The 27,985-nt window shown below is 38.1% G+C and overlaps 1 protein-coding gene across 1 annotated transcript; it reads right to left on the bottom strand.

Moving 5' to 3' along the window:
- Nucleotides 1–202: 202 nt before the first annotated feature.
- abca5 (ATP-binding cassette, sub-family A (ABC1), member 5) lies at nt 203–27,985 on the bottom strand. Its single transcript, XM_082151102.1, has 39 exons — nt 27,823–27,985; nt 26,388–26,536; nt 24,141–24,330; nt 23,778–23,945; nt 23,485–23,582; nt 22,724–22,950; nt 18,994–19,135; nt 18,061–18,249; nt 17,362–17,509; nt 16,981–17,158; nt 15,806–15,864; nt 15,440–15,550; nt 15,128–15,303; nt 14,319–14,438; nt 14,092–14,230; nt 13,918–14,008; nt 13,689–13,828; nt 13,048–13,167; nt 12,694–12,895; nt 11,755–11,921; nt 11,511–11,638; nt 11,213–11,350; nt 11,015–11,128; nt 10,447–10,617; nt 10,214–10,327; nt 9,771–9,908; nt 9,585–9,653; nt 9,412–9,503; nt 8,525–8,648; nt 8,301–8,418; nt 8,125–8,216; nt 7,858–8,033; nt 6,494–6,569; nt 6,311–6,405; nt 6,053–6,172; nt 5,751–5,903; nt 4,343–4,422; nt 4,205–4,260; nt 203–3,201 (listed from the first exon to the last, which is right to left on the bottom strand). The coding sequence occupies exons 1-39, from the start codon at nt 27,833–27,835 to the stop codon at nt 3,061–3,063; spliced, it is 5,022 nt and encodes a 1,673-aa protein (XP_082007228.1). The 5' UTR covers nt 27,836–27,985; the 3' UTR covers nt 203–3,060.

Raw genomic sequence — 27,985 nt, 5'->3', positions numbered from 1 at the left:
GACAGCTTGTTCTGCACAGAAAATAACGAAAGGGAAACTTGCAACTCTTCATGGTTGGATTTACAGGCGTTTGAACTGTTGACGGTCAGCTCACTCACTGCATTTTGGGCAGTGAATGAAGCATATACAGCAAAAATTCAAACATTAATTTTTTCCACTGAGATCACAAGGTTAAAATAAGGCAAAACAGCATCAGCAGCCGTGAAGTTTCACCCAATTTATTTCAACCCTCGTGGTACTTTTTGTGGAACAAAGGGTGAAGAATAACCATTGGAGCTTTAACCATCTCAGTGATGAAAAACAGGCTTAAATGAATCAAATAAAACCTTATACACTCTAGTGAAATATGTGCAACTTATTCACATTCCAAACATTAACGTCATGAATACAATTTATTTTCAAACATAATTTTTGCATACAAATGGCAGGAAATGGGCACGAGGGGAAGAGAGTGCAAAGCGTTCTAAAAGATTATAGATTTGTGGCTACATTGTTCTGCAAGACACATCTGAGATCACAAGAGAGACAACATTAATATTGCAGTTTGCAATGACACCATCTACATAATGCATTAATTACTCACACGCACAAGTATTCATATATTGCACTTTGGAGGAAATAAAGGTATTGGTTAAATAGATGTTAGAGAGTGTTCAATATAATCATCCCATTCCAACCCAGTCCAGCAGACTAAACTGGTCAGTGTTAAACATTACAGAAACTTGTATACATTACTGACATGACAGGCTATATTTGTGCAAAAATTACAATTATCTCCCCCTAAAGATTCACTGTGTCAGCCATCATTATTTCCCCAAAAAATCTGGTTCAAAGACGTTCATTTAAAAACTTTGCGATACCTTAAATGCTACGTAAGTTGCATTGAGTGTCTCTAAAAATAGACGACAAGAGTTTGATTTGCTGTAAATCAAACTCGGGAAGATGAAGCAAAAAAATAAAATGCAGATAATCCACATAACCTGCTAACTTGGCATTGATAACAATTTTTGCGGGCCGCTCCACACAACACTTTATACACCGTTTCACATTCACCTAGGGTTAAATGTCCAGAAAATTCAAAAGTACCTATATATTTCAAACAGAGTATAATCCGAAAACTTAATCTACAACAGATTTGTTCAAGGGTAACCATGACACATCTAGCAAACATCTTTCAGAAGTTATACCAACAAGAGGACCAGCACTTCTTTATGCCAACAACATACGGTTCTGGATCAGCATCACTAGGAGCTGGATAAGGAAACATCTACAGGACAAAGGGATATCAGAAACTCACCAGAAAGATACACCGAGTGTAAACGCATGTTTGCCGAGTTCGGAAACTAGAACACTTTCAGCTGAGAGTAGAACACATTGGTGTATCACAGCTTAAACACTTCAACCAACATGAAGAGAGAGAGAAATGAGAATGGCAGCTTATTCTCGCTAATAAAGAATAACTTTAATTGGTAATACTTTACAATAATCTTCTATTAGTTAATGCATGTTTGGGTCATAAAACATTAATTAAACCTAAAATGTTACAAAAAAAAACATTGTTAGAAAAAAAAAAAAATTAACATACATGATAATGCTGTGAAAGTATCTGTTATTCCACACCAGCTACTGAATTAACTAATGCATAGAACCTTATTTAATTAAAAGTATTACCCATTAATAAATAAAAATCGTATAGTTTAGACATTTTTTGTATTTGATTAATTTGTGAAAGGTATAGTATTCACCAATGCGATCCTTTGCACTACAGAGAAATCAATTTAGGGATTTCACTTACACAGAAATGATTAAATGATCACCTCTCCATTTTGTTTCATCAAACATTTTCCAAAAGATAAAAAAGATTAACCCTCTTAAGCAAGAACCAACCAACTTAAAATGAGCCCAAAAGTCTTCCAAATCTTTTAAAAGTGAAGACTTAAACTGGATACTTAATCCACATCTCATGGCTCACCATGAAAAGTCAGCAAAAAGATCCACTGTACATTCAGTGCTCACGGTTCATAAAGCATTGTTGCTTTCATTAAAAAAAAAAAATCAATCAAATAAAAGACCACTCAGCAGTTTGCAACTAATCTGGAGTGCTACATGGTATAGATAGAACATATTGTGAGCAAGCTACTGGTTTTAAACTGCTCCTATAGGAAGGCCACCTGACGACGGGATGGAAAAGGGATGACAGAGAGAAGCTCTTCATCGTCTTGATTTCAACCCACTCGCTAGCTTGCTGTGAGTGCTTAGCCCTGTTTTTCTTTGGAGAGCTCTGTGTGAAAGCCTGAAAAACGTGCTGGTGTTTTAGAAAGGAGTCTTGGAGATCTCCCGGGTGCAGCAGAGACAGAAGAGGCTTCATGCACCGGCAGGGCTACTCCACCCTAAAAAGGGTTACAAGAATCGAGAGCAGCCCAGTACATGCTGGTAAATCTCAGTGTTAATGCTGCCTGAAAATTTGCACACAGCCATAATGAGATTCTCCTGTCTGAAAAATTTACCTTACAACAGTACACGTAGATAATTAAGTTATATAGCTGTACATACACAAGTTTATATCCCATGCTACAGACACCAAAAAGCACGGTATTGGTGTCGATGTGAGTGAGACTTTGGTACCGCTTCAATAATGTGGAACCCGCTCCATGCAACTAATTTCCCAGTGACTGAAGTAGTATATTTTGACACAACAGAATGTGAGCATGATGCACAACAATGGGTGAAAAGAAGGTATAAGAAGTTCGAATTTAAAAAATAAAATATCTTCATAAAAAAAAAAAAAAAAGAACTGCCAAGTCTAGCTCGGCATCGACAGCTGTCACGCGAGTTGTGTGTCAGATCATATCTGAGCAAGTGCCAGTACCAGAGCCAAAGCGAGTATCACAGCCCACACGTATGTGTGCTAGTGGCCACTGGAGTCTCCACACTCTATTGTCCTGAGTGTCCCATCAGTTTATGGCTCTTAAGGCAAAGGACGGCACATGCGGAGTGATAGAAAGAGAGAGACAAAGAGAAAAGGGCACAACGCTTCAGGGAAGGCAGGACAGGATCGGCTCATAGCTGGTGTACTATGCTGTCAGCGTGATTGATGGATATAGGGCCATCCTGCCTCAGTCTCTTCCATTGAAATGTCGTGCTAAGCGATCCGACTTCCTCCTCTTCTTTCTCCTGCTCTTTAGCGAACTCCATGAAAACCTGAAAAACAGGTAGACGATTTCAAAGAAATACAATTAACTATGGTATGTCCATGTAAACAGACAGATAAATACAACAAAAATCCAAACTATTTTTTAATATCTTTGCCTCGTTTTCTAATTAAAAGTTCTTATACTTTAGTTCAGTTGGACAATGAGCGCTACCATTATAAACTGAAAGCATCTGCTCTGCTCCATACAACACAAGTTCCAGAGTCGCAGCAGGTGACATGACTGACACAGGGCTCAAAGTTATTATTTTGTATATTCAAGCTCTCACGCTTAAAATATGAGGATTAGTGATGTAGTTTTATCCACGGATAACACGCGGCTCGGGTAGGCCAAGTAATAAATTACATTCAAATTAATTTCGGGTGTGTCTCGCAGGTGGATGAGAGATAAATCATTAATGTGTTGATTTTAATAGACACGGAACTGTCATTTCATGGTAAAAAGCAACAAACGTGTGTCACTTTTTTACTTTTGGTTTAAACAACAATGTATAACTCTTCAGGAAAAACCAATCAAGGAAAACATGCCTTGAGCAGCTCCTAGTGGTCATTATATAAAATCCAAAGGAAAAAAAAACGATCAGAAATTGCTTAACTTAACATCCTTGACTAAAAATGTATAGCAATTATTCTGATAAAAGTGTTTTCCAACATTAGGTTGGAAATATAAAAGTTTTTTTCTTCAGGCATTAATTTGCAGACTCTCATTAAGATACGCATTTATGGTATAACGCATTCTTAATAGTTTAAGCAGCAATGGATGCAAAACAGATCCGAGAGAAATTTCAAAAAGGAGAATTAAAAACAAAAAAGGAAGTAAAGAAAAGTACCAGCACCATGTGGGAGCGTTTCAGTGAAGTAGTTAACCAGGACGAATCAAGTGATGCCCATACTGGCATATTTTTGAAGCAAAAATCCTAATAAAATGTTATTTGTTTTTCAAATAAATACTTTTTTTGCAGTATTTTTAAAGGAGATCCAATAGTGACATACTTGTTCAAGGGTTGACTGGGAGAAGTTGTACTCTTCAAAGTGAAAGTTCTGTTTAGCTGTGAAGACAAAGGTGAATGATCAAAATTGTATTTTTAACTCTTCACAAAACCTCTGGTTATTATGGGGTCCATTTCTTACCACTTTCCAACTGGGCAAAGGACTTGGCTAGTGACTTCACATCTTCCATTGGGATTTTATACACCATCAGAGTGGCAAAACTGCAAAGATTCAAGACATATAAAATATAAAAAATAAACCTTCTAACTCTCAGATGTTTTACTATGGAAGAGGATTAGGGCCAAGCAATAATAAAAAAATAAAACCATCTCGAGATTAAAGTCATTATAATGCGAGATTAAACTCGTTAAATTTCGAGAAAAAAAAGTCGAAATACAATCTTGAGAATAAACTTATTAAATATCAAGAATAAACTCGTTAAATTTCGAGAAAAAAAAGTCGAAATACAATCTTGAGAATAAACTTATTAAATATCAAGAATAAAGTCGTTAAATTTCCAGAAAAAAGCCGAAATAATCGTGAGAATAAACTCATTAAATTTCGAGAATAAAGTCGTTGTGTTTCGAGAAAAGAAGTCGAAATGAAATGTAGAGAATAACGCTTTCGATCAGAGTTCATTGCATAGCCTACTGATAGAGGACATGGCAGAGTTGGATCACTTAGTCAAGCTATATTTTAGACTTTCTTTCAGTAACAAAGAAATACTATCAATTAGCTAATTATGACAGAATAATAATTAGCATACGAACTTTAAAGAGAATTTGCAAGCGGCTAGGTCTTTTTAGAAGAAAAAAATCTGTCCAATTTGCACGATGTACTCGCTTTTGTCCAACATGAAATGACAACCAGTGGACAAATGCAAGGTTATCGATGGTTTCACCTACGCGCGATTCATCGAGGTTTCGTGGTTTCCATAAGACGCATTATTAAACTTGTTGATCCTCTTGCGCTGGCCCAAATGCACTCTGGCATATGGACAGCTATGATAAATTAAAACCGTACGACATTGCCATTAATGGCTGTATAGATGGTTACAGTCATTACATTCTGTGGATAGAGGCGTACACAACCAACAACGATCCTAAAGTAATAGCCAGTTACTTCATAAAAACAGTTACTGGCATAGGAGGGTGTCCCGAGAGCATGCAGTAGGCTCGATGTTAGGATGAATGTGGCCTCAAATCGATCTCAAAATTTTACGCGTTCATTCTCGAAATTTGATGAGTTTATTCTCACGATTATTTCGACTTTTCTCTCGAAACACAACGACTTTATCCTCGAAATGTAATGAGTTTGTTCTCAAGATTGTATTTTGACTTTTTTCTCGGAATTTAATCTCACATTATAATGACTTTAATCTCGAAATGTTTTTTTATTTTTTATTATTGCTTGGCCCTAATCCTCTTCCGTATTTTACATTCTACTTTTGTGTCATACATTTTAAATTTAGTGCTTCACTATGATTCAGTTTGACTTTTTTTCTCCCAAGAGTCCATTTAATTTCTAATCCAAAGCAGACACGTCTCACCTGTCCTGACGAGCTGCATGGGGAAATATCTTCAGTATCTCTTTGTGCAACAGTGCTACCTGCTGAAGACCCGTGAGCTCCTCCCTGAGATTAATCTCCAGGCTGTAGCCTCTCCCAAACTTCCCCTTCAAGTGCTGAATTGAGCCAATACACCTGCAGGGGGTGACATAAAATGTTACATGCTTTCTTTTCTGCTTTACTTGCCTCCTCCAAATTCTCAATATATCTATGTTAAAGCGAGGAACTAGCTTGACAATGCCTGTCATCATTAACTGACGCATTTATCTGTCCCAGCCTCTCACCTCAGCTGACCAGAAACCATGATGGCCACACGGTCACACACAGCCTCCGCCTCTTCCATGTAGTGGGTGGTCAAAAGAGCCCCTCGCTGTTTGTTCTTAAAAGCAGCACGGATTGCCCTCCTATTGGAATGAACCACTGAATGTTTATTTTTGCAGCCCTCTGTTTTATATCTACACGTTTATTAAAATGACTATGTATCATAGTATGCACAATACAAAAACTAAAACAGGGGACAGAAATTTAGTGTAGTAAATTACCACATGCGCTGTTTTGATTTGGGATCCATCCCTGTAGATGGTTCGTCCAACAGAACTATCTGAGGATTTCCCAGCATGCTTAGTGCAAAGCACAACTAGCATGAAAAATACAAAAAATAAGCCTAAAGTACATGACAAAGAATGGTTTTCAATTTTCTATACTGAATTATATTTTTGACTTACCTTCCTCTTTAGCCCTGCAGACAAGTTTTTTGCCTGTTTGTAAAGATGATCCTTTAGCTCTAGAGCACTCACAACACTGTAAAGACAGCCCACACAATATTAAAAAATTGCCATGGTGGTCATACTGTACTGTATAATTTGTGTGATAGACAAATGGTCATTTTGATAAGCAGTGACAAAATAGACCTGCCAAAGGCTGGTGAACTGAGAACATTTCCGAGCCATAATTCACTTTTAATGGGCTACAAACGTGCTTTTATCATTTTCTTTTTTTATGGTTCCATGACAATGTAATTCTTTTACATTTTAATCCCTTGAATATTTGCAGAAATGGTCAGGTCACAGACACTTGCAGCATTACACTCAATTACAGCATCAGCATTACAGTCAATAAAAATGCTTTAATTTGAGTCACTCTAAAATAAAATAAAATTGTATAAAAATAATAATAATAATAATAATAATAATAGTTGGAGCAAAGTGTTGGGGCAGTGGTGATTAATAATCTGAAAATATATACAACATACATTTAAACCCTGCTTTGTGCGTTTTAAAATTTCTGGAGTAAAATGTTTGGGGCCTGTAAGAATTTTTCCTTTTTTTTCTTTTTAGCAAAATGATCAAAGGTGATGATCAGTGAAGAAGACATTTAAAATTTTACAAAATATTTTTATTTCATGTTCATTTGAACTTTTAAATAAGGGTTAATGATTCAGCTTTGCCATTACAGGAAATAATTATATTTTAAATATATAAAAAAAAGTATAATTAACAGTTACTTTAAATTGCATATTTCTTTAAAACATTTATTTTTTTACTTAAATAAAAGCAGCCTTGGTGAGCATAAAGGGGGTCGCACACCGGACGCGCAGCTCAGCGGCGCGCCGCGCAGCGCCACGTCTTTTAAATTCGAACACACTATTCTCTATGAGAGTACACACACCGGCGGCGCCTTTCGGCGTCTGTCCGCGGCGGCTCAGGACCGTGTTCAAAATCCTGCCGCGCCACAGAGCGCCATTTACATAGTTTTATATTAAATTTACATGTATGTGTCTCAAATCGTAGTTAATATATATACGGACCTCACCCTGTGCTGCAATATACATTTAGTTTTATATTTATTTACAGAAATCAGAAAATTGCTGATGTTATCGGATTTTCAGGTGACAGTTGTCCTAGACGTGGCGCGGCGCGGCGCGGCGCTGAGCTGCGCGTCCGGTGTGCGGCCGCCTTAAGAGACTTCTTTCAAAAACATTTTAAAAAAGCTTACCAACCTCAAAACTTTGAATGGTAGCGTAAATGTAAAATGCTAAAACTAAAAAAAATTATATTTTTTACATTTTTTTAAAAAGTTTATTTTGTACCGCTTAATGATGTTTGGGATATCACGTTGATGAAGCCCCTTGACGGCAGCATAGATCTCCAGGTGCTCCTGTAGAGTGATTCTAGGCCACAGAGGGTTCACCTGAGGACAGTACCCTACATGCTCCAAGGGGTTCTCCACTGGCTGGAAGTCTGTGCCATAATCTCCCATCAGAATCTAAAAATCAGTATCAAACTATAGTCAGATCTTTGCATACAAAGCCTCATGTTCAAAATAACTCATAACCAGCTAAGCTTTGAGCACAAACCTGTCCAGCATTGGGTTCAGTGTCTCCTGACAGCATGTGCATGATAGTGCTCTTTCCTGCTCCATTTGGTCCCAGCAGACCCAAAACCTCACCTGAGAACAGGTCATTTTTCATTAACATCCGCTTGCTCTCTCTAACATCATTATTACAGTACAACAAATCAAGGAAAATTCTACCTTTGCGAACACAGAAGGAGATGTTCTTAGTGGCCACTTTCCTTCTCTTGTTGAGCGAGAAGGCCTCCCTCTTGCCTTTGTACTGTTTCCTGAGGTTACTCACCACCACCACTGGTTTCTGAAAAAAAAAGAAAAAGGAAAAAAAGTTGTATTTCTCCATATTCAAATGTTGTTAGACAACAATGTGATTTGTGACAAAAGATTTATAGAAAAATGAGGTGTACCTCCTCACAGCACTGACAGGTCAACGCCTCCTTCACTCGAGCTTTCTCCATCTGAACATCCTCATCCTCACTCACGCTCTCCTCTGGGTTCCGCTGAGCTTTGCTCTTTGCTTGGGAGGAAATCCTTTAGAACACAAAGTTCAGAGATCAAGCTCCATTTCTTAATGATCTTGGATAGGGTTGCACCAGCCATTCATAAGGTCGCACTTAAATTAGAACAGTTCACACTATGTGCTTAGTAACTACTTAGACTTGGTACTGAAAATGTTTGAACCACATGTTCTTATAATGCAATTCAACTTAATTAAAAGGTCATAAGCTCCGCATAAAATCACTTATTCACTTAATATGACATCTACCTTTATTGATCTAATAAACAGCCTTCAAATGTGTATAAGAAGCAACATTGAAAAGTTGTGCATTGGTTTGAACTTATGAATAATATTTAAATTATGTACTGAACTACTTAAGTACACTAGAGTTAAAAAGTTTGGGGTCAGTAAGATTTTTTTTTAAAATGTTTTTAACCAGCTCAAGAAGGCTGCATTTATTTATAAAAACAATAATATTGAGAAACAACAATTTAAAATAGCCGTATTATATTTGATTATATTTTAAATTGTAATTTATTTGAGTGAATGGTAGTGTAACTGTACAACAAACCATTAAAATGATTTCATAACACATCCCTGTTTAAATGTTAATATTCTGGAACAGTAATATGGGATATAAATAATTGCATCAATATTTGTATAAAAAATTCTCATGAATCAGGCAAAACATGAGCTCATAGATGTAATGGAGCTCATAGATGTTATTCCAAACGTTACTCCTGATTGGAGGCTTTGGTAAAAATGTATTTAGACATTTAGTTTATGAAGTCAGACCTGCAGAGCTGGTCATTTTTCATGGTCTTCCCTCCATATCTGATCTCCAGACATCTCAGGGTGAAGAGCAGCAGGATACACTGGATGTACGGCTATGGAAACCACAACAAAGATTCAGCGTAAAAGACAGCCGTATAACAGACTTTGAGAATGTAAAATCATATTTAACTTACAGCCACAACAGAGATGAAGAGGTTCTTCCACAGGAAATCATCATCATGAGGGGACTGAAGGAAGGTGGCCTAGAATGCACAAGACATTTCATTTCAACAAATATAAGGTTCAATTTACAAGTCACAATTGACTGTATTTAATTCATGCTCTCAAACACTGAATAGATGAAGTCCTTGGAGTGTTACCATGGTAATGCAGTTAAGGCAGCCCATAAGAGGGTAAAGTGGACTGAAGAAACACAGTGCATTGTGCAGAAGACGAGCGACACCAGGATTTTCATTCACAAGAGCCAGCTGGACCATGGATGCAGAAACCACACACAACTATGGACCAAAAAAAAAAACTTTAATACCCTCATACAGACACGTTTGAATTTGAAAGATAATTTTCAGGGTTTACACACCCCTAGAACAATGACTTACCATTACTATGAGCTAAATACTTCAAATACAATTAAAATTATATAATTAAAACTATAATTTACTATAGGCATTCCCATGATTTTTTTTAGTTAATTAATTTCCAGTTAATTAATCATTACAAATTTCAAAATGGCCTGATATTTCAAATGGCCTGATATTTTGATAATTCAGTTTTTCCATATGAATATGAAATTATTATTACTTACCATCATGGACACCACTGAGAAGAAGTCCCTATTGCTCTGGACTCTGACAAACATGAAGGACACGCAGTATGTGAAGAGAATCATGGCTGGAGAAAAGCCAATCAGACACAGAGCCTGAAAATGGAGCAAAGACAGTTATTGAGTTGTCTGCTCTGTTTTTAAAGCTTCAACAACTTCTATGTTATAAAAAGTCTAGAGGCAGCAAATCGCTGTAAGGTGAAGCATTTTCTTACCACAGACATGATGTTATGGGAAGTAAGCAGGTTTGTAGAATGAAAGGCAAACAGGGTGCTGGTCATACAGGTTAAGATGAGATAATAGAAAGAGACATCAATCGCTGCATGACCACACCAGTACGCCGAAGGAACAAGACCAGAGATCCTCAGGGTCGAGCGACACTTCAACTGATACAAATATAGTAAAAACAGAGTGGTTGCATTCAATGTTTAACAACTCTGAAATATTATTGTAGGGACATTCTGATCAAATTAAGCTTTTACAGCACCCTCAAATTATTAAAGTGATTATGGGTAAGGGGTCGGTAAATAAAAAAATGGGTAAAAAAATCTGTAATATTGTGAATTAGTATTATATTTTAAAATAACTGCATTTTAAAATAGCATTTTTAGAAAACAGAAAATTTATTCCTGTGATGGAAACGCTGAATTTATTTGAAAATGTATAAGTCTGTCATTTTTTATCAAGTTAATATATCATTGCTGAATAAAAGTAAAACACTGACCCCAAACTTTAAAATAAAAAGCCAAACCATTACTATATGATGTCACAACCTATATGTACCTCTCTGTCTCTTGTGTGGTCCATTGCAAAGTAGGCTGGCATCCCAGCAGCCAGCATTCCAAGAATTACAGCCTCAATGTAAACCAGGGCGTAGGATGTCCTATCTGGGATTTGCTGAAATGCAGACAGAATACAGCTATAGACACTCGCAAGAAACCATAGTTGAATAACTTCAGCGTATTAATGCACTTCACTTACATAGTCAAAAGGTTTAGTCCATGTTCTAATGCGTCCAGTGCCGTTAAAGCCCCTGAGGAGGGCGTTACTGAGCACATTGACAGCCATGGGCAAGGAGTGCACGGTGGTACTGTTAAACGCTAAAATGTAGGTAAAATCCTGGAATTCACACAAAGAGATACAGCGAGAGAAGACAGGAAGGAAAATAAAGATTTTAAAACAACACCAACTGTTTAAATAATTTTTCAATAGAAAAATCAAGAGTGTAAAAGTGTAGAGAGATTATCCAATTGTACTGATAAGAAATTCTCTCACTCACCTTATCGGATCCAGTCACGTTGATGGCGGCGCTGACAGGTGCAGCAGACATGTAGTCTGGTGTTTTCATCATTTCCACTTTAATGTCCAGAGACTCCAGATTGCGGATGAACCCTGACAGGTCAGAATCTACCACAACACACATTTCACATTAAACAAGTCAAATCTGCATCAAATCAATTTGAACAAAAACAATGACTTGAAATATCCTCAAACAAGCTTTATATGTATGAAGTGTCACTGACAGGTGGAGTTTTGCAAAAGCAGGCTGCTGGTGTATTTATGAGGAGCCTCGTTGCGGCGCAGCAGGTATATAGGTGACAACAGTCTTTCAGGAGAATGAATCTGAATGTTTCCTGTGGCCATAGACAGAATCAGCATTGCACACAAGAAAACCAGGAACAGCGTCAAACTGAGCAAAAGAGAAAAGACAAAAGTGTCAAGTCACCCTTATTTGTATAGCACTTACAATACAGACTTGCAATACAGATTGTTTCAAAGCAGCTTCACAGTGATCAACAGGAAAATAATGAAAATAGTGTGACTTATGTCTATAACTCCTGAGTCACATGGATAATTAAGATACTTTTATGGTTCATTAGGAACCTTTATTTCCCCCAATCCCCATCAATTGTAATAGTATGGCTTTGAGTATGGTCTAGGGTCACGTTCCATATAAATATAATGTAAAAGTTTGGGCACAGTAAGATATTTACTTATAAAGATATTCTCTTATGCTCACCACGGGTGGATTTATTTGATCTATAATACAGTAATTACAGCAATACTGAATTGAAAATATTGAATTATTATTACAATTTAAGTATTGTCCATTTTAAGATATTTTAAAAATAATATATTCCTGTGATGGCAAAGCTGAATTTCAACAGCCATTACTCCACTCTTCAGCATCATCTGATCACAGCAAAATAACTTCTTTACAAACTTCTGAACATTAGTGCATATTAGCATTATTATTTAAATTATTATTATTATTATTATTTGTATTATTATTATTACTATTATTATTATTATTATTATATACACGGTTACCGGTGCATGCAGCAACAATTAAACCGTACAGGCTTCATTTATACAAACTAAAATACAAGAGCGTGCAGTAAATGTATGCGCGTTTCTGAAATTGAAACATGATCAACTAGTACTTGTTAGCATTTGCTCACTTGTATATAATAGGTTTTCTCTCTCTCTGCAGGTTGAGCATGTGCAGCCAGGCCACCGTGCTAAACTGCTGCCTCCAGAGGGCATGACCGGTTACTGCATCCTGCCTGCCGTCTGAAAACGTCAGCAGCCTTTGGTCTGTGTCATCCAGAGAGCATGAGTCTCCCTCTTCTTCCACCTTATCTTGGTTAAACACACTGTAGTCTACCAGTGAAGGAACACACAGATAGAGTGGGTGTTATACATCTTGAGCACTTCACTATGCTGGTTCATTGTAACACTGACCCAATTTTTTTTCCCCCATTTAATTTTGAAGTGTGATGGTTGGAAGCGGTTTAGGTAGGTGGTTATCTTACCAGCCTGATCCACCTCTGCTTCTGCCTCTAGACGCAAGAATACATCCTCTAACGTTGTCATGGAGACGCCATAGTTAATGATACCCAGGTCAGGTCGACAGTCTAGCTCCGCAAATAGCCCTGAAATGCAACATGAGTGAAAGTCATGAGTAGTAGGAACCATGGAATTTGTTAAGATTTTTAGAGTACAAATTGCTTAATGAACAAGATAACTAATCACAAACACCAAAAGCATTCCTAAAAGAATCCAAGTTCAGATGAACAAAAATAAATAAATAAATATATATCATCATTTACTAACCCTCATGCCATTCCAAACAACAAATCATTTTCAAAAAACATTCAGGTTTATATAATGAGTGAAAAACATCACACACCTTGGGCTAGACAAAAGAAAGTAATGCAGGCTTGGAATGACATGAAGATGAGTACATCAAACTAAGCTTGAAGTAAACACTCAACTAACATCACAGACTTCGTTTAACACTACAGACAATAAATCTATATAAAATTAAATAAAACTGCCCCAATAAAACACCACCACAGTCCTGGTGACAGCATGACACAATCTGTTGCTCCGCAGGGCATATGGCAGCATGGCACATAGCAGATGGTGACATGGGGGCAAATAGAAACAAGACCTGGGAAAGTGTCCATGCTCTCGAAAGGCAACGTGAATGTAAGCTCAGCCTCTTGCTGCCTTGACAACTGAGCCTTGGGAACATGATTCTTGACCACTGATGTGATGTTGTCCACCTCACAGCCTTCAGTCACAGACATTCTACAGGAGGTTTACAACGACAACGTTAATGTAGTAATGTCCTGGGTGACAAAGACAAACAATATATGTTTTCTTAACATAGAACTGACCTGAGATGGTAGCCAACCCCACATTTGGTCTTCAGGTACAAAGAGGAACCAACACATTTCAGCTGTCCTTGAGAGATGACAGCTTTACGATCTGAGTGACAGAAAATGCACAGAGGTGTGTGAGATTGAAACGGAGATGACTGATGGAAGAGAAAAGAAAAATGAGAAAAGTACCTGCAAGTATATCTGCCTCATCCATGTAATGAGTGCTGAGTACAGTGACTCTGCCTGCTTTACGGCTCTTCAGTAGGGACCAAACCTGGTGCCGAGACACTGGGTCCATACCAGCCGTAGGCTCATCAAGAAGGAGGACCTGATTCATAAGCAAAAAGACAGACATCGATGGAGGGGGATAAGCAAATGGATCAAGAAGTCACCGGTATAAGTGGTCAGACATTTACCTTTGGGTCTCCGAGAACTGCTATGCCCACAGAGAGCTTCCTCTTCTGGCCTCCACTCAGGTTCTTCGCCTGGGCATCCATAATCTTTTCCAAATCCAGATCCTTTAGAACCTTCCTCACCTTAAAAAGAGAGATAATTTACACCAGAAATGACATCAAAATACAAAGATTACACAAACTGGATTTATTGTGTTTTTTTGAATGCACTACCAATCAAAGGTTTGTGGTCAGTAAGATTTTTTTTTTGTTGTTGAAAAATTAATACGCAAGGCTGTATTAAATTGATCAAAAGTGAGAGTAAAGACAGTTTTCAACATTGATAAGAAGAAATGGTTCTTGAGCAGCAAATCAGCATATTAGAAAAGAAATCTGAAGAATCATGTGACACTGAAGACACAAGAGAGTCATGATGCTGAAAATGTAGTTTGCCATCACAAGATTTATAAATATATTAAAAGATAATACATATTAAAATAGAAAACAGTTCTTTTAAATTGTAATATTACACATTTACATATTGCTGTTTTACTGTATTTTGGATGAAAAAATAAAATAAAAATTGCAGCCTCGGTTAGCACAAGTATGGAAGTAAAATAATGACAAATGTTTTTGAAACAAAAAAGCTTGTTGAATTGCATTGCAAAAAATATGCATTGCATTGACCCTGCTTGCATTTTAAAGCATTGTATTTTCAGGGCTTGCAGGGTGGAGATGATGTCAAATCAGCTCTCTTGGTGAATGGTTTGCTTTTGAATTTCCCATACAACATGAAGTCAGCTGATGTCTCTAGATCCACTGGGAGTTCCTACCTCACCGTCAATATCAGAGGGCAGGATCCCTTTGATGGCAGCAAAGATCCTCAGGTGTTCCTCTACAGTGAGGACATCAAAGATGATGTTGAATTGGGGGCATATACCAACCAGCTGTTTCATCTCAGCCCCCTCTGCGATCTCAGCCACTGGAGAGCCATAGATGGTTGCTGTGCCTATGCGTAAAACACACAATAACAGAGTGTGTGGCAGTAGTACAACATTTAATCTTTTCCAGGTACTCAGGTAGAGGTAAATGTGTTTATAAAAAAGTAATTTTCAAAACTAGCATCTATGCATCACATGTCTGACCTTCTGTAGGGGGGCAGATGCCACACAGGATGTTCATGAGGGTGGATTTTCCTGCTCCACTGTGACCCAGCAGGGCTGTGATCTGACCCTCATAGATGTCAAAAGTCAAACCTTTAGATCAAAAGTAGAACACAAAACATACACCTATACGTCAGAACCAGAAGTCTCAAGTCATAATACAACTAGTACCAATAAAGTGTACTTTGAGATTTATTACAATAAAAGTATAATGGATTGCAAATGGCATTTTATGTTGACTTAGCATTTTACCTGCAGCATACAAGCAATTTAGTCCTAAAATCCATAAATACTGACCAAGTGTAAAAACAGAAGTGTCACGATTTGGACACAGGTGGAAAGTCTCACCTCTCAAAGCCTCCACTTTGGTGTCTTTCTCTCTGTAGATTTTACGGATATTACAGATCCTAACAAGAGTAAAAATATAAACACAGAAAGCATGTGATGGATATTAAATGGTCATTCTGGCTGCAAGCCAGCTCTCTTCAAGTCCAAATCTATTCTAAGGATTTTGAAGGCTTTGAAGGATTTTAACATCAGCACTAAAAACATTGCTCCCTTTCCCAAACTGCTCCCTAAATCACTTCGCTGGTCTGATTTCAGAATACCAAGGTACAACATATTTACAAAAAAACAACAACAAGAACAAACAACAACCAAACAACATTCATATATATACACTGTATACTGACTGGCCGTTGTAGTTTCTAGATAAAAAAATACTTTTACTGATATAAAATAAGAATTCATGAAGGAATCAGGGGGGTATGGATTTAATCATTTCTTTTTGTAAAATATTTAAATAGGTCAATTAACAGCAATGCTCCGATCAGGAGTTTTGCAGCCGATACCTATTACCGATTCCTAGTCATCATGATCGGCCGATACCGATCCTGATCCTTTAAGCTTTATATAAGTGATGTGTAAGCACCGTTAACACTGAAGGTTTTTTTTAATGATTTCACAGCTCAAATGGCTTATAACTCTAAAAAAAAAAATACATGATCTCATTTGATTATTTAGTCTCAAAATTATTTTGTTATTACTCATGCTTGACATAAGGTCGTATAGTCAAGTTAGGACTTGTTCACAATCATGTCAACTGCATCTGGGCCAAATATTGTGTTCATATCTTAAAGAAATCAAAAGTTTTGGCATTTGGAACCATGGTAGCCTTTTTATCAAAAGTCCAAAACCTCTCCAAACAAGTGATCAGAGTGTTTGACTGAATATAATGCGGTGGCACCCACGCTTCCACAATCCATGGTTACAATGCAAAACACGGCGCAAAAGCCTCATCCGTTTTCTGTTGTTGTTGTTTTTTTAAACTGTTTTACGTCATTAAATTGCGATCGGTTTGTGAGATCGATCAAATTAAGTGACTAAGACTAGTCAGAGAATGTGATTATCGCCCGATACCGATCTGCAGTCGATTGATCGGAGAGCCCCTATTGATTAATGTGCCAATGTCAATTTTAATGAATTAAAATAGACATTGGCCATTTTAGGAGTAAAGTCCGTACCTGATAACCTCTTTGCCTCTAAACTCAGGAGAAACCGCCTCCACCGATTCATCAGTCATAGGGGTTCCGTTCACCTCGCCCTCGTACACAGAGCTCACCTCCACATAGCGCTTCCTCCGCTTTGACCAATAGGATGGCTGTAGGAAGTACAGCACTGAGCGCCTTATGCCAAACTCGCCTGAAGGAAGAAATGGTCATGTAAGTGAGAAGCTCACAAAACGCCTCCATCTCCGTAAAATGATGACTAACAAATACTAACAAATATTTGTGTGTGCATTCTTTAGTGTATCCACACAATGTATGAATTTTATGTTGTGGGATTTGCAATATGACCTGTGAAGACCCCCAGTTTATGCAAAACGCTTTGACTCTAGTTGTCACCTGGTAGCACTTGGTCCAGGTAAATGGCTATAAGTAGGTAGAGAATGCAGTCCAAGAACAGCATGACCATGGGAACATAGAGGGCGTGAGGACCAGTGCCCAGAGTGGAGAACACTGCGCCGTCCCCTTGAGCTTCCAGATACACCACCTACACATTCACACAAAAATAGTGCCATAATATACATTTTATTTTATGTATACACTGACACTCAATTTTTTTATGTTCATTAAGGCTGCATTTAATTGATCAAAATACAGTATAATTGTGAAATATACAAATTTAAAACAACTGTTTTCCTTTTTAATTTATTTTTAAAATAAGCAAAATTTTCGGCAGCCATACCCCAGTCTTCACTGTCAAATGATCCTTTATAAATCATTTTAATGTTTTGATTTGGTTGCCAAGAAACAGTGGAAAACAGTGTTAAAAAATTGTCAGGATTTTATGAACTGAAATTTCAAAATAACAGCATATGCATATATTTGAAATTCAACATTATAAATGTCTGTCACTTTTGATCAATTTAATGCATCCTTTCTTTCAAAAAATGTTTATATACACAAAGATCCCAATCTATATCTATCTATATATCTATATATCTCTCATCACTGTTCTCATATGCGTTTCTTGGCAAACGGTCCAATAACCTAGGAGATCGCTGTTATACAATGGAGCATGTTTGTGTAAAAGTGTGTTACCTGGGCAATGCCGATAGAGAAGGCGCTGGGGGACAGAAGGCAGAGGAGCCACACAGCTGACTGGGGGAAATCTCTCATCAGCACAGTGAAAAGAGACAGGCATCCAAACACCACAGTGAGCATGGAGCCCACTGTACTCGCAAACTTGGGCTTCTTAAACAAAGGGGTCAACATGAAGGAGAAGAAAATCTGTGGGATTGAGAAGTAGAAAAAAATAAAAAAAATAAAAAAAAAATAATAAAAAAAATCAACAAACTTAACATTCCTGGTCTTATTGTGTTCAGTGCATGTCCTCATATAATCTAATCTGTCACATAGGCCCCACTTTTCACGATACAATCACCCCAACGGATAAAACCAAGACCTGCCCTGCATTTTGCAATCGTTGTATATCTGCTCCATACAGAAACGTCACATTATGAAAATCACTTGCAAATGCAGTTTCACGTTGACTTTAAAAATTAAAATAAAAAGTACTTTAATTCTGAAACAACTTTGTGGCTAATAAAACAGGATATTTTCATAAATATATGTGGCTAATAAAATGGCATATTTTCATAAATACATTCAAGCTTAAATGAAGTGATTTGCATTTTGTCAGATATTTTTCCAGAACAGTAACACGCCCTGACGCGAAAGAAAACCAACGCAGCTGAAAGCAATTTAGAAACTGAATAACATTCAGTATGAAGTTGAAGATCAGCCCATCATTAACATGGCTACTCTCACTGTGGGAGGAAATGGAGACATGAGGCCAAATGAGTGCACATTCATTTAAACTAATTTGCTCTCCATTTCATCTCGCTGTGGTCTTGGAGAAACATTTAAGAAACATGTGAGATATTAGAGCTGAGTTTAAATAGCTTTGCCCTCTCTAAAGTCGCTATTGTTCAGACCGTCACTGGATGTGACAGAGGGGTTGCTAGGACTCACGGAAGATATTCCATAGAGGAAAATGAGGAGGAAGATGACAAAGAAGTTGCTGTTGGAGAACAGGGGCGTGCAGGTTGCTATAACAGCCATGAGAATGGACATGGTCGTCACTAGTGCGGCATAGAGAAGGCCCCATGAAAGCCTAAAGAAAGCAAAAGAGAACTTAACAAACTGACCATTTTTACAATGAATTACAATTATTTCATTTCAGGTTCTGCAGTATAGCTGGGAAGGAATACGTGAAAAATTATGAAGATTGGGCACTTCTGGAAAAGTTTTCGATTTTTGGCAGGGTGTTAGGTATGGGCCTAAGGTTTTTAAAAATCCATGGATACAAGTTGTGGTGGCCCCCCTAGTGGCAGTTATCCATAAAATCCAAATTGGCCCCCGCCGAAAAGAGAAAAGGTCATATCTCAGCTTCCTTTAGTCTTAAATTGTTGTATAATGTAATTTTTTCTGCTTTGTTTGATACAAGGAATCCAATTCTGATATATTCTTCTTATTTTAAGTCCATTTCCATGTTAAATCTATTATCATAGTCATATTTAGCTCAAATAAACTGTCAATATCTCTGAAAAAGTCACATTGAAATATTACTCAGGGCCCTAGACCCATATTTTTACCTCCAAGGTATGCTTTTCTTTGTTGATTGAACAGGTCACCATCACTATAGTGTCAAAAATCACATGTTGTGACCAAAAGGACCATTGTTGAGGCTTTAAATTAACACAACTTCAGAACTATGCCAAAGTGAAAAGTTATATTAGGATTTTCACCATGTTAAGGATCAATATTACATTTTAGTCAAATAACACCAAAAAAAGAAAAAGAAAACAATACACATACTTAAACATCATGTATTTATAAAAAAAAAAAAATAGTTTCACTCTTCATCATTATTAGTACAGCCTCCCTCACAGGGGGTCCAGCTCGTTGGCACTTACAGTTGCCCTTACAGGCAACCACACAGCCACAGTTGAGGAGTGAGCGAGCATCCCTTGCTGATATCTTCCAGATCTGTCCAATATGGCACCCAGACTTTGGTTCTGTCATTCCATTCCCAACCCCACTCACTAGGGGTCTGGAATCTCTGGAGTTTTGGAGAGGGACTGCTTCCAGACAAAAGCTGCAGTGTGTAGGGCACGCTTCCCATGCTGGAATAAGGCATGCTGGGTCGGGGGGATTGAATCCAGGGACTTGAGGCCATGAGTGAAAAGAAGCTTCCGGGCTTCATTGACTGACTTGACACCGCAGTTCTTACTATACATGAGTACAGTCCAGCGTTTGAGAACTCGCATGTGCACTGATTCCAGTGTGAGGCTGGTTGGGTCTTGGGTGACTTCTGGGTAAGCTGCCCACGCATTCCATGCAGTTTTTTTTGCCAATTCCATACATTGCTGATACAACGTCACATCCTGTGAACGCGTGGAAGAGGGGCAATGCTTCTAGGTCAGTAGGTTTGTTGCTCAGGACCAAGTTAGCCTTTGTTGTGAGGAGGAGGTACTTTGAGCCAGCTGTGGTCTTCAGAAGTTTGTCACTGATGTACTGAAACAGCTCATCTTTATTTTGACTGTCCTTGAGGAACTTCTGCCATTGAGCTCCCTTTGGCAGAGGTATCTTAGCGGAGACTCGTGTTCTGCACCCTGCTGTCCCACCACGCTTAACACGAGTCTGGGATTTGAGACTTGCCTCTATATACTTGTCCTAGACTGCATCCACTCTTGTCCTAGACTGCATCCACTCTTGTCAATCGTACATCGCTGAATATGCTGGGGAAATCAAGCTTTCATCAATTTCAGATGGAACAGCCAGACCAGCTTTCACTGAGAACACTCGAGCAGGAGTGCCTGACGAAGCATGGCTAGACCATCTCCAAACGGTCCTGATAGAAATCAGTACATCAGATATATCAGTACATCAGTGACAAACTTCTGAAGACCACAGCTGGCTCAAAGTACCTCCTCCTCACAACAAAGGCTAACTTGGTCCTGAGCAACAAACCTACTGACCTAGAAGCATTGTCACCATGTCAGCAAGAGGAAGCAGACACACGAATGATGCTACATTTACGTCATGCGGCCGAACAGGGTCACACCAAGGCTTACCTAAGGACAGTAGATAGTGATGTGGTTGTGCTGGCCATCAATCTGTTCCAGGAGTTAGGCCTCTCAGAGCTGTGGATTGGATTTGGATCAGGGAAGGCATATAAAGATATTCCAATCCACCACATCTCAGAAATGTTGGGATCTCAAAAATGCCAAGCATTGCCCCTCTTCCACGCGTTCACAGGATGTGACGTTGTATCAGCAATGTATGGAATTGGCAAAAAAAAAAACTGCATGGAATGCGTGGGCAGCTTACCCAGAAGTCACCGACACCCTCATTGTGATCACCCAAGACCCAACCAGCCTCACACTGGAATCAGTGCACATGCGAGTTCTCGAACGCTGGACTGTACTCATGTATAGTAAGAACTGCGGTGTCAAGTCAGTCAATGAAGCCCGGAAGCTTCTTTTCACTCATGGCCTCAAGTCCCTGGATTCAATCCCCCCGACCCAGCATGCCTTATTCCAGCATGGGAAGCGTGCCCTGCACACTGCAGCTTTTGTCTGGAAGCAGTCCCTCTCCAAAACTCCAGAGATTCCAGACCCCAGTGAGTGGGGTTGGGAATGGAATGACAGAAGCAAAGTCTAGGTGCCATATTGGACAGATCTGGAAGATGTCAGCAAGGGATGCTCCCTCCTCCTCAACTGTGGCTGTGTGGTTGCCTGTAAAGGGGGTCGCACACCGGACGCGCAGCTCGGCGGCGCGCCGCGCAGCGCCACGTCTTTTAAATTCGAACACACTATTCTCTATGAGAGTACACACACCGTTTTATATTTATTTACAGAAATCAGAAAATTGCTGATGTTATCGGATTTTCAGGTGAGAGTTGTCCTATACGTGGCGCGACGCGGCGCTGAGCTGCGCGTCCGGTGTGCGGCCGCCTTAAGGGCAACTGTAAGTGCCAACGAGCTGGACTTCGCTGTACCACATTGTGCAAGTGTGGGGGAGGCTGTACTAATAATGACGAAGAGTGAAACACTTTTTTTTAATAAATACATGATGTTTAAGTATGTATCGTTTGTTTTTTTGGTGTTATTTGACTAAAATGTAATATTGATCCTTAACATGGTGAAAAGCCTAATATAACTTTTCACTGTGGAATAGTTCTGAAGTTGTGTTAATTTAAAGCCTCAACAATGGTCCTTTTGGTCACAACATGTGATTTTTGAGACTATAGTGATAGTGACCTGTCCAATCAACAAAGAAAAGCATACCTTGGAGGTAAAAATATGGGTCTAGGGCCCTGAGTAATATTTCAATGTGACTTTTTCAGAGATATTGACAGTTTATTTGAGCTAAATATGACTATGATAATAGATTTAACATGGAAATGGACTTAAAATAAGAATATATCAGAATTGGATTCCTTGTATCAAACAAAGCAGAAAAAAATTACATTATACAACAATTTAAGACTAAAGGAAGCTGAGATATAACCTTTTCTCTTTTCGGCGGGGGCCAATTTGGATTTTATGGATAACTGCCACTAGGGGGGCCACCCCAACTTGTATCCATGGATTTTTGAAAACCTTAGGCCTATACCTAACACCCTGCCAAAAATCTAAAACTTTTCCAGAAGTGCCCAATTTTCATGAATTGCATCCTAGCTAGTAGACACACTTACCAAAAGGCAGAGTCATATAGTCCCATCATGCTCATGGTGTCTTTCAGCCGCTGCTCTTTTTCAGCAGCCACATTGACAATGAGGAAGGACACAAAGGGTGTAAATGCCAGCACTAGGTAGATGGAGATCAGGGCGTGAGGGAACTTCTGGACCTCCACTGAACCTGGATGTCCCATCATCACTGCATGCACTTTTAATTCATTCCACACCGGTCGTTTGGTCTTCAACTGCAGAAGAATGAAGCAGTTATTATTGAAACAAAAGTGGGCTCACCAGGGACCTTATATTTCTTCCTATAACTTTCTATTCATTAAAGAATCTTAAAAAAAAAAAAAGTTTCCACAAAAGGTTTCAATATTGATAATAATAAAAATAAATATTTCTTGAGCACCAAATCAGCATATTGGAATGATTTCTGAAGTTTCGTGTGACTGGAGTAATGGCTGCTAAAAATTCAGCTTTGCCATCACAGGAATAAATTAGATTTTAAAATATAATAAAATAGAAAACAGTTCTTATAGATTGTAAAAATATATCACAATATAACAGTTTTACTGTATTTTTGATCCAATAAATGCAGCCTGGGTGAGAATTGGAAAATTAAAAAAAATTAAAAGTATTCCAACATTACCGCTCAAAACCCTAAACTTTTGAACAGTGGCGTACGGTTATCCCAGACTTCAGCAGGCAGATGCACACACTGCTTATTACAGCTACAATGCTTAAATACCAATACATTATTCATCCATGGTATTTCAAACCTGTATAATGGCAGCATCAATGAGAGACTGCAGCCGTACGAATCCAGAATACCAGTAGTTGGCAGCACGGCAGTTGACATAGTTTGTGTAACAGCTTGCTGTGGACCAGAGAAAAATAAATAGATACCAGTCATAAGTGTTATTTCTTCAACAGTTTCTTCATTACAGATTAAATGGTAATAAACTGAAAGCCATTTGCATCAAAAAGCAAGTCGCCATTAAACCAAAGAAGAAGCTAAATAGAGTGCCATGGATGCTGTGGATTTATGTCATCAGTGTTAAGTGATTCTCACTTATGGATTCAGTGAAGTCACTAGGCAGAGGAAGCTGGTTGTATGGGAATCGCAGGCGGTATGACATTGAATCCAAGAAGACCACACCCACGTAACCATCAGGTTCATAGAGACTGGCATTCTCCAAGTCTTCCTCAGTGGAGAACATATCTAATCGCTCATTCATAGCTGAGGAATCAACACCAAGAAACAAATATTCACAGTAAGTGTTCTACTTTACTATCACTGTCAACGCTGCTTCATCATAAATTAGCAAAGCATTCAATAACATCCCAAATATACCATGCAATGCTAGTTAGAGGTTTGCTTAAAATGAGGCATTTAAAAACCATTTTTAAAGAAAGACCAATAAATGTGCCTTACGCAGTTCCCGTGCAACCTCTTCCATGATGTGATTGGTGACATTGTTGATGGGGGTGTAGCCAAGACCTTTGAGTGGCAGGTCCCGCTCATACTCCAGCTCCTTAGTGCTGATACTGCCGTATGAGACATGAGGGTTGAGGGTGCTGATGAGGATCAGGAGGCCCAGGAGGAGCAAAGGCAAGATCAGCTCCTGCAAAAAGAGAAGAGGAACACTTCAAATTTGACAGGGAATTGTGGCAGGAAAAATACTGTTCTAAAAAGAATAATATAAATTATTAAAAAATTTAATTATATATAAATTAACCATTTAATATTGAAAATACTAATAATAAATAAATAAATATCCTACAAAATATTTTTATAGTGTACTGTATACCTGATGTAAACTTAAATTAGAAGAGGTAATTCAGAAAAAATATTGTCATACTGTCATGTTCTCTAAGCTACAGCTCTTGATTTACTGCCTTAGGAGGCCATTAATACATGAGCGCCAGCGAGAGATCATCCCTCTGGGTTCATTTGCTAGACCATGACATGAGTTTAGCTTTTAATGTGCCTGGAGGGCAATCACTCCAATGTTTGTTGCAAAAGGTCATGGCAATTTCATTTTAAGACCACACTGAAAAAGGTCATTGATTTCATGATTGCAAGTCTCCCCGGAATTCTGGATTCTGGTGGGGAAAAAAATGGGCTATTACCTCTCTTGATAATTTACAATTTTTTTTATTTTTTTTAAATGGATACAACAAAAATTTAGAGAGAAAAAAAATCTGATTCTTTCTTTTGATCTTTCGATTTATTAAAAAATCCTGACAAAATGCATCACAGCTCCCACTAAACTATAAAGTAGCGCAACTGTTTTCAACATTAATAATAATAATAAGAAATGTTACTTGAGCAACAAATCAGCATATTAGAATGATTTTTGAAGGATCATGTGACACTAAGGACTTGAGTAATGGTGCTGAAAATTCAGCTTTGACATCAAAGCATCACGACACCGTCGGTCGGACTGACTGCGGTTACGCCCACTGAGTGGAAGCATTGGTTTTCAGTGTAAAATTCTGCGAAAAACACACAAAACACATCAAACACAGGAAAGAGCAGTAGTGGATCCGTGTCTGACAGTGGTTGTGCCACGTAGTGGTAAATCACTAACACATATACTGACTGAGTAAGTTTGATCTACATGCATGAGGCCTACTACACCCAAGAACTTAGCACAATACAAGTAGCTTCAGCTCCACCTCCAAGAAAATCAATAGAGATGACACTTACTGGAAAAAAGCCCAACCATGACTACTGCATTACAGTTCATTTTGTTCCATTTCTAACCACTTTCCATAATGGATCATGACAAGCTTCCTTTTACGAAGTCGGTTTAAAAGTATTATTGACGGCATGAACTATGGCAGAACACCAATCCATTAACAGCCTTTTAATTCTGAAAGACTCTTACGTGACCCTTCACGAAACAAAGCAGAGAGGCATTAAACATACATTTAACAAAGTTATCTTAAAAAAATAATACATGACCACATGAACATAAGAAAATGGGGAAAGAAGTTGGATTTATGATGGACGTAGGATTTTTCCTTTTCACTTTCCGGATCAAAACAGAGAATAAAAATCCTGCTGGGTTGTAGAGAAGAGTGCAGAGTGGATAGAAGAGGATTTCATCCAGATGGAGTGGATTTTATAAAGCAGCCTGGGTAATTGGAATTTTAGATTGCTCATTTAGCAGATGATTATAAAACGTGCATTCACTTAGTAAAAGACAAATCCTCCTGAAGTAAAATGATACATGATAGTCTTTTCTCCCCTTTTGTGACATATCCGAATGAAACGTCTGCCCGAACAAGAACAAATGAAGGGAAGGACATGATTTTGTCCATTGGGAATTGATTGCTACTGCAGTGATGTCATTTGAGTGAAGGAGAGCAAGTTATTTTGATTAAAGATCACGAAGGCACATGAATAAAAACAAATTAAAAAACAAGGCTATGCACTGATAAATCATTTATAATAAATACTGTAATATTCAATACAAAATAAAAATTGTCCATTGATTTCATGGTGACTTTAACAGATTCAAATGGACACTTCAAGCACCCCTTGAGAAGCACTTACTGAAATGAGTTCAATACCGGCGCACAGAATAGACGACGTGCAAATGCTTTAATAGTGCAACAGATTTGCACCGACAGGAAGGGAAAAGAAAGCATGTGAGTGACAGATGAAAGGCACCTGGAGACTCTGTTGTTTGGTCCTCCATTTGATCAGCAGGTTTTTGTAGAGCAGGCTCCTCGTCTGATGCCAGACTCCGGCATCTCTTCTGGTTATGGGCTGCATTCTTCCAGCATGCTTTAGCTGACTGGCACATGGATCAGACACAGCTGCAAAACAAAACAGAAACCTTTCATTTCAGACCAACAAATGGGCTTGAAGTTTTGCTTTAAACTTGTTGGCCCAAATTCAGGGTGTTTCTTTTCAACTTCAGTATTCTCAGAGATATGACCGCACGTGAGAATGATGCTCTAAACCTCTTACCTTTTTTAAATTATCCCATCATCCCATATTTTACTCTATACTATTTGAGATGCAGTGTATTAACCAAGATATTCACATTTTTCTAATGAATCACAGGGTTACCATTTGTGAGTCTCTAAAGAAAAAACATCCAACAACATTAACATGAAACAACAGTTTCACCTTTACTGTAACTTAATTGAGTATCATTGGCATAGATGAACACTTATATGTTGAATGCTTTTTACTTAACATCCATTCATTCTAATGCGAGAACTAGCATTTCAAGTCTTAATAAAACAGTAGCTCAAAAGTTTTACAGATAAAAAATAGATTACATCAGCATAATAATTGATATTTCATTAATAATAAACAATAGAAAGAAAAGAAAAAGATTAATAATGAAGCAGAAGGTGACTAATGATGAATAGCATGAATTGCATTGCATATCATACTTTATTTTGTGACTTTATTAAGATTTAACCAAATAAATCTGTAACTCAAAAATTGTACACAGGAGACGCAATGAATGTTCTGGACTTAATTTAAAATTCCACCACTTGTATATATATAAAAAAAACGGTTTCATATTTCAGAATAGCTAAAGACTTATTTACTTTTTATAGCTGTTCCCCAAAAGACAAAAATAATTATGGCACTGTGTTAATTAATATCAAACATAGCTTGTTTGCAGTTTCCCCATGTTAAGACTGATGACACCTTGGGAAATGCGAGTACAAATGTAACTGCAGATAATAACGAATAAGAGATAAGAGCGTGCAAAGTGCGTTAGTGTGTTTGTTACCTACCGGGAACAGTTTGTACAAAAAAAAAGTCAGTATTTTCTATACTTAAAAAAATAAAATAAATAAATGATACTGCGCGTGCAGGAGGACGCGTGCATCTGACATGTTGCGCGTGCTCGCGCGGTGCAGGTAAATAACGCCTGGGCTGGGCTGCTTTCACCCCTTCACATTTTCTTTAATACAGATAACATAGGTTTTCTTCAAGCGAACATGACATATTAGAGGCAAATGTACAAGATGTCGATAAAATAACGAGTTTGCTCGCTGCTCTCGGTGTGTAAACACTGACAGCTAACGCTAACCGGCTAACAGCTTTCTCTCAAGCTTAAACAAGGAAGTACACTTACGTATGCAATACATTAAGACATGTCTTTCCTTTCCTCCGGATTCGCTTTGTTCTTTCCAAATAAATAACCTTTAGGAAATAAATTTAAAAAGAGAGAAGAGATCCAAGGCGGCGTTGACAACACTACTTGCGCCTCTGCTCTGCTGCCATCAGCTGGACCGACC

Source organism: Leuciscus leuciscus, assembly GCF_965113295.1.
Source record: "Leuciscus leuciscus genome assembly, chromosome: 21".
In the NCBI taxonomy this organism is placed as follows: Eukaryota; Metazoa; Chordata; class Actinopteri; order Cypriniformes; family Leuciscidae; genus Leuciscus; species Leuciscus leuciscus.
Note: the sequence above shows the minus strand (reverse complement) of the source record. Positions and strands in the feature narration are given on the sequence as shown.

Coding starts and splice junctions, on each gene's coding strand:
- abca5 (XM_082151102.1), bottom strand. Junction 10,618..11,014: donor ACCACACAAGAGACAGAGAG/GTACATATAGGT, acceptor TATTTGTATCAG/TTGAAGTGTCGCTCGACCCT. Junction 8,217..8,300: donor CTCCTTCTGTGTTCGCAAAG/GTAGAATTTTCC, acceptor ACCTGTTCTCAG/GTGAGGTTTTGGGTCTGCTG.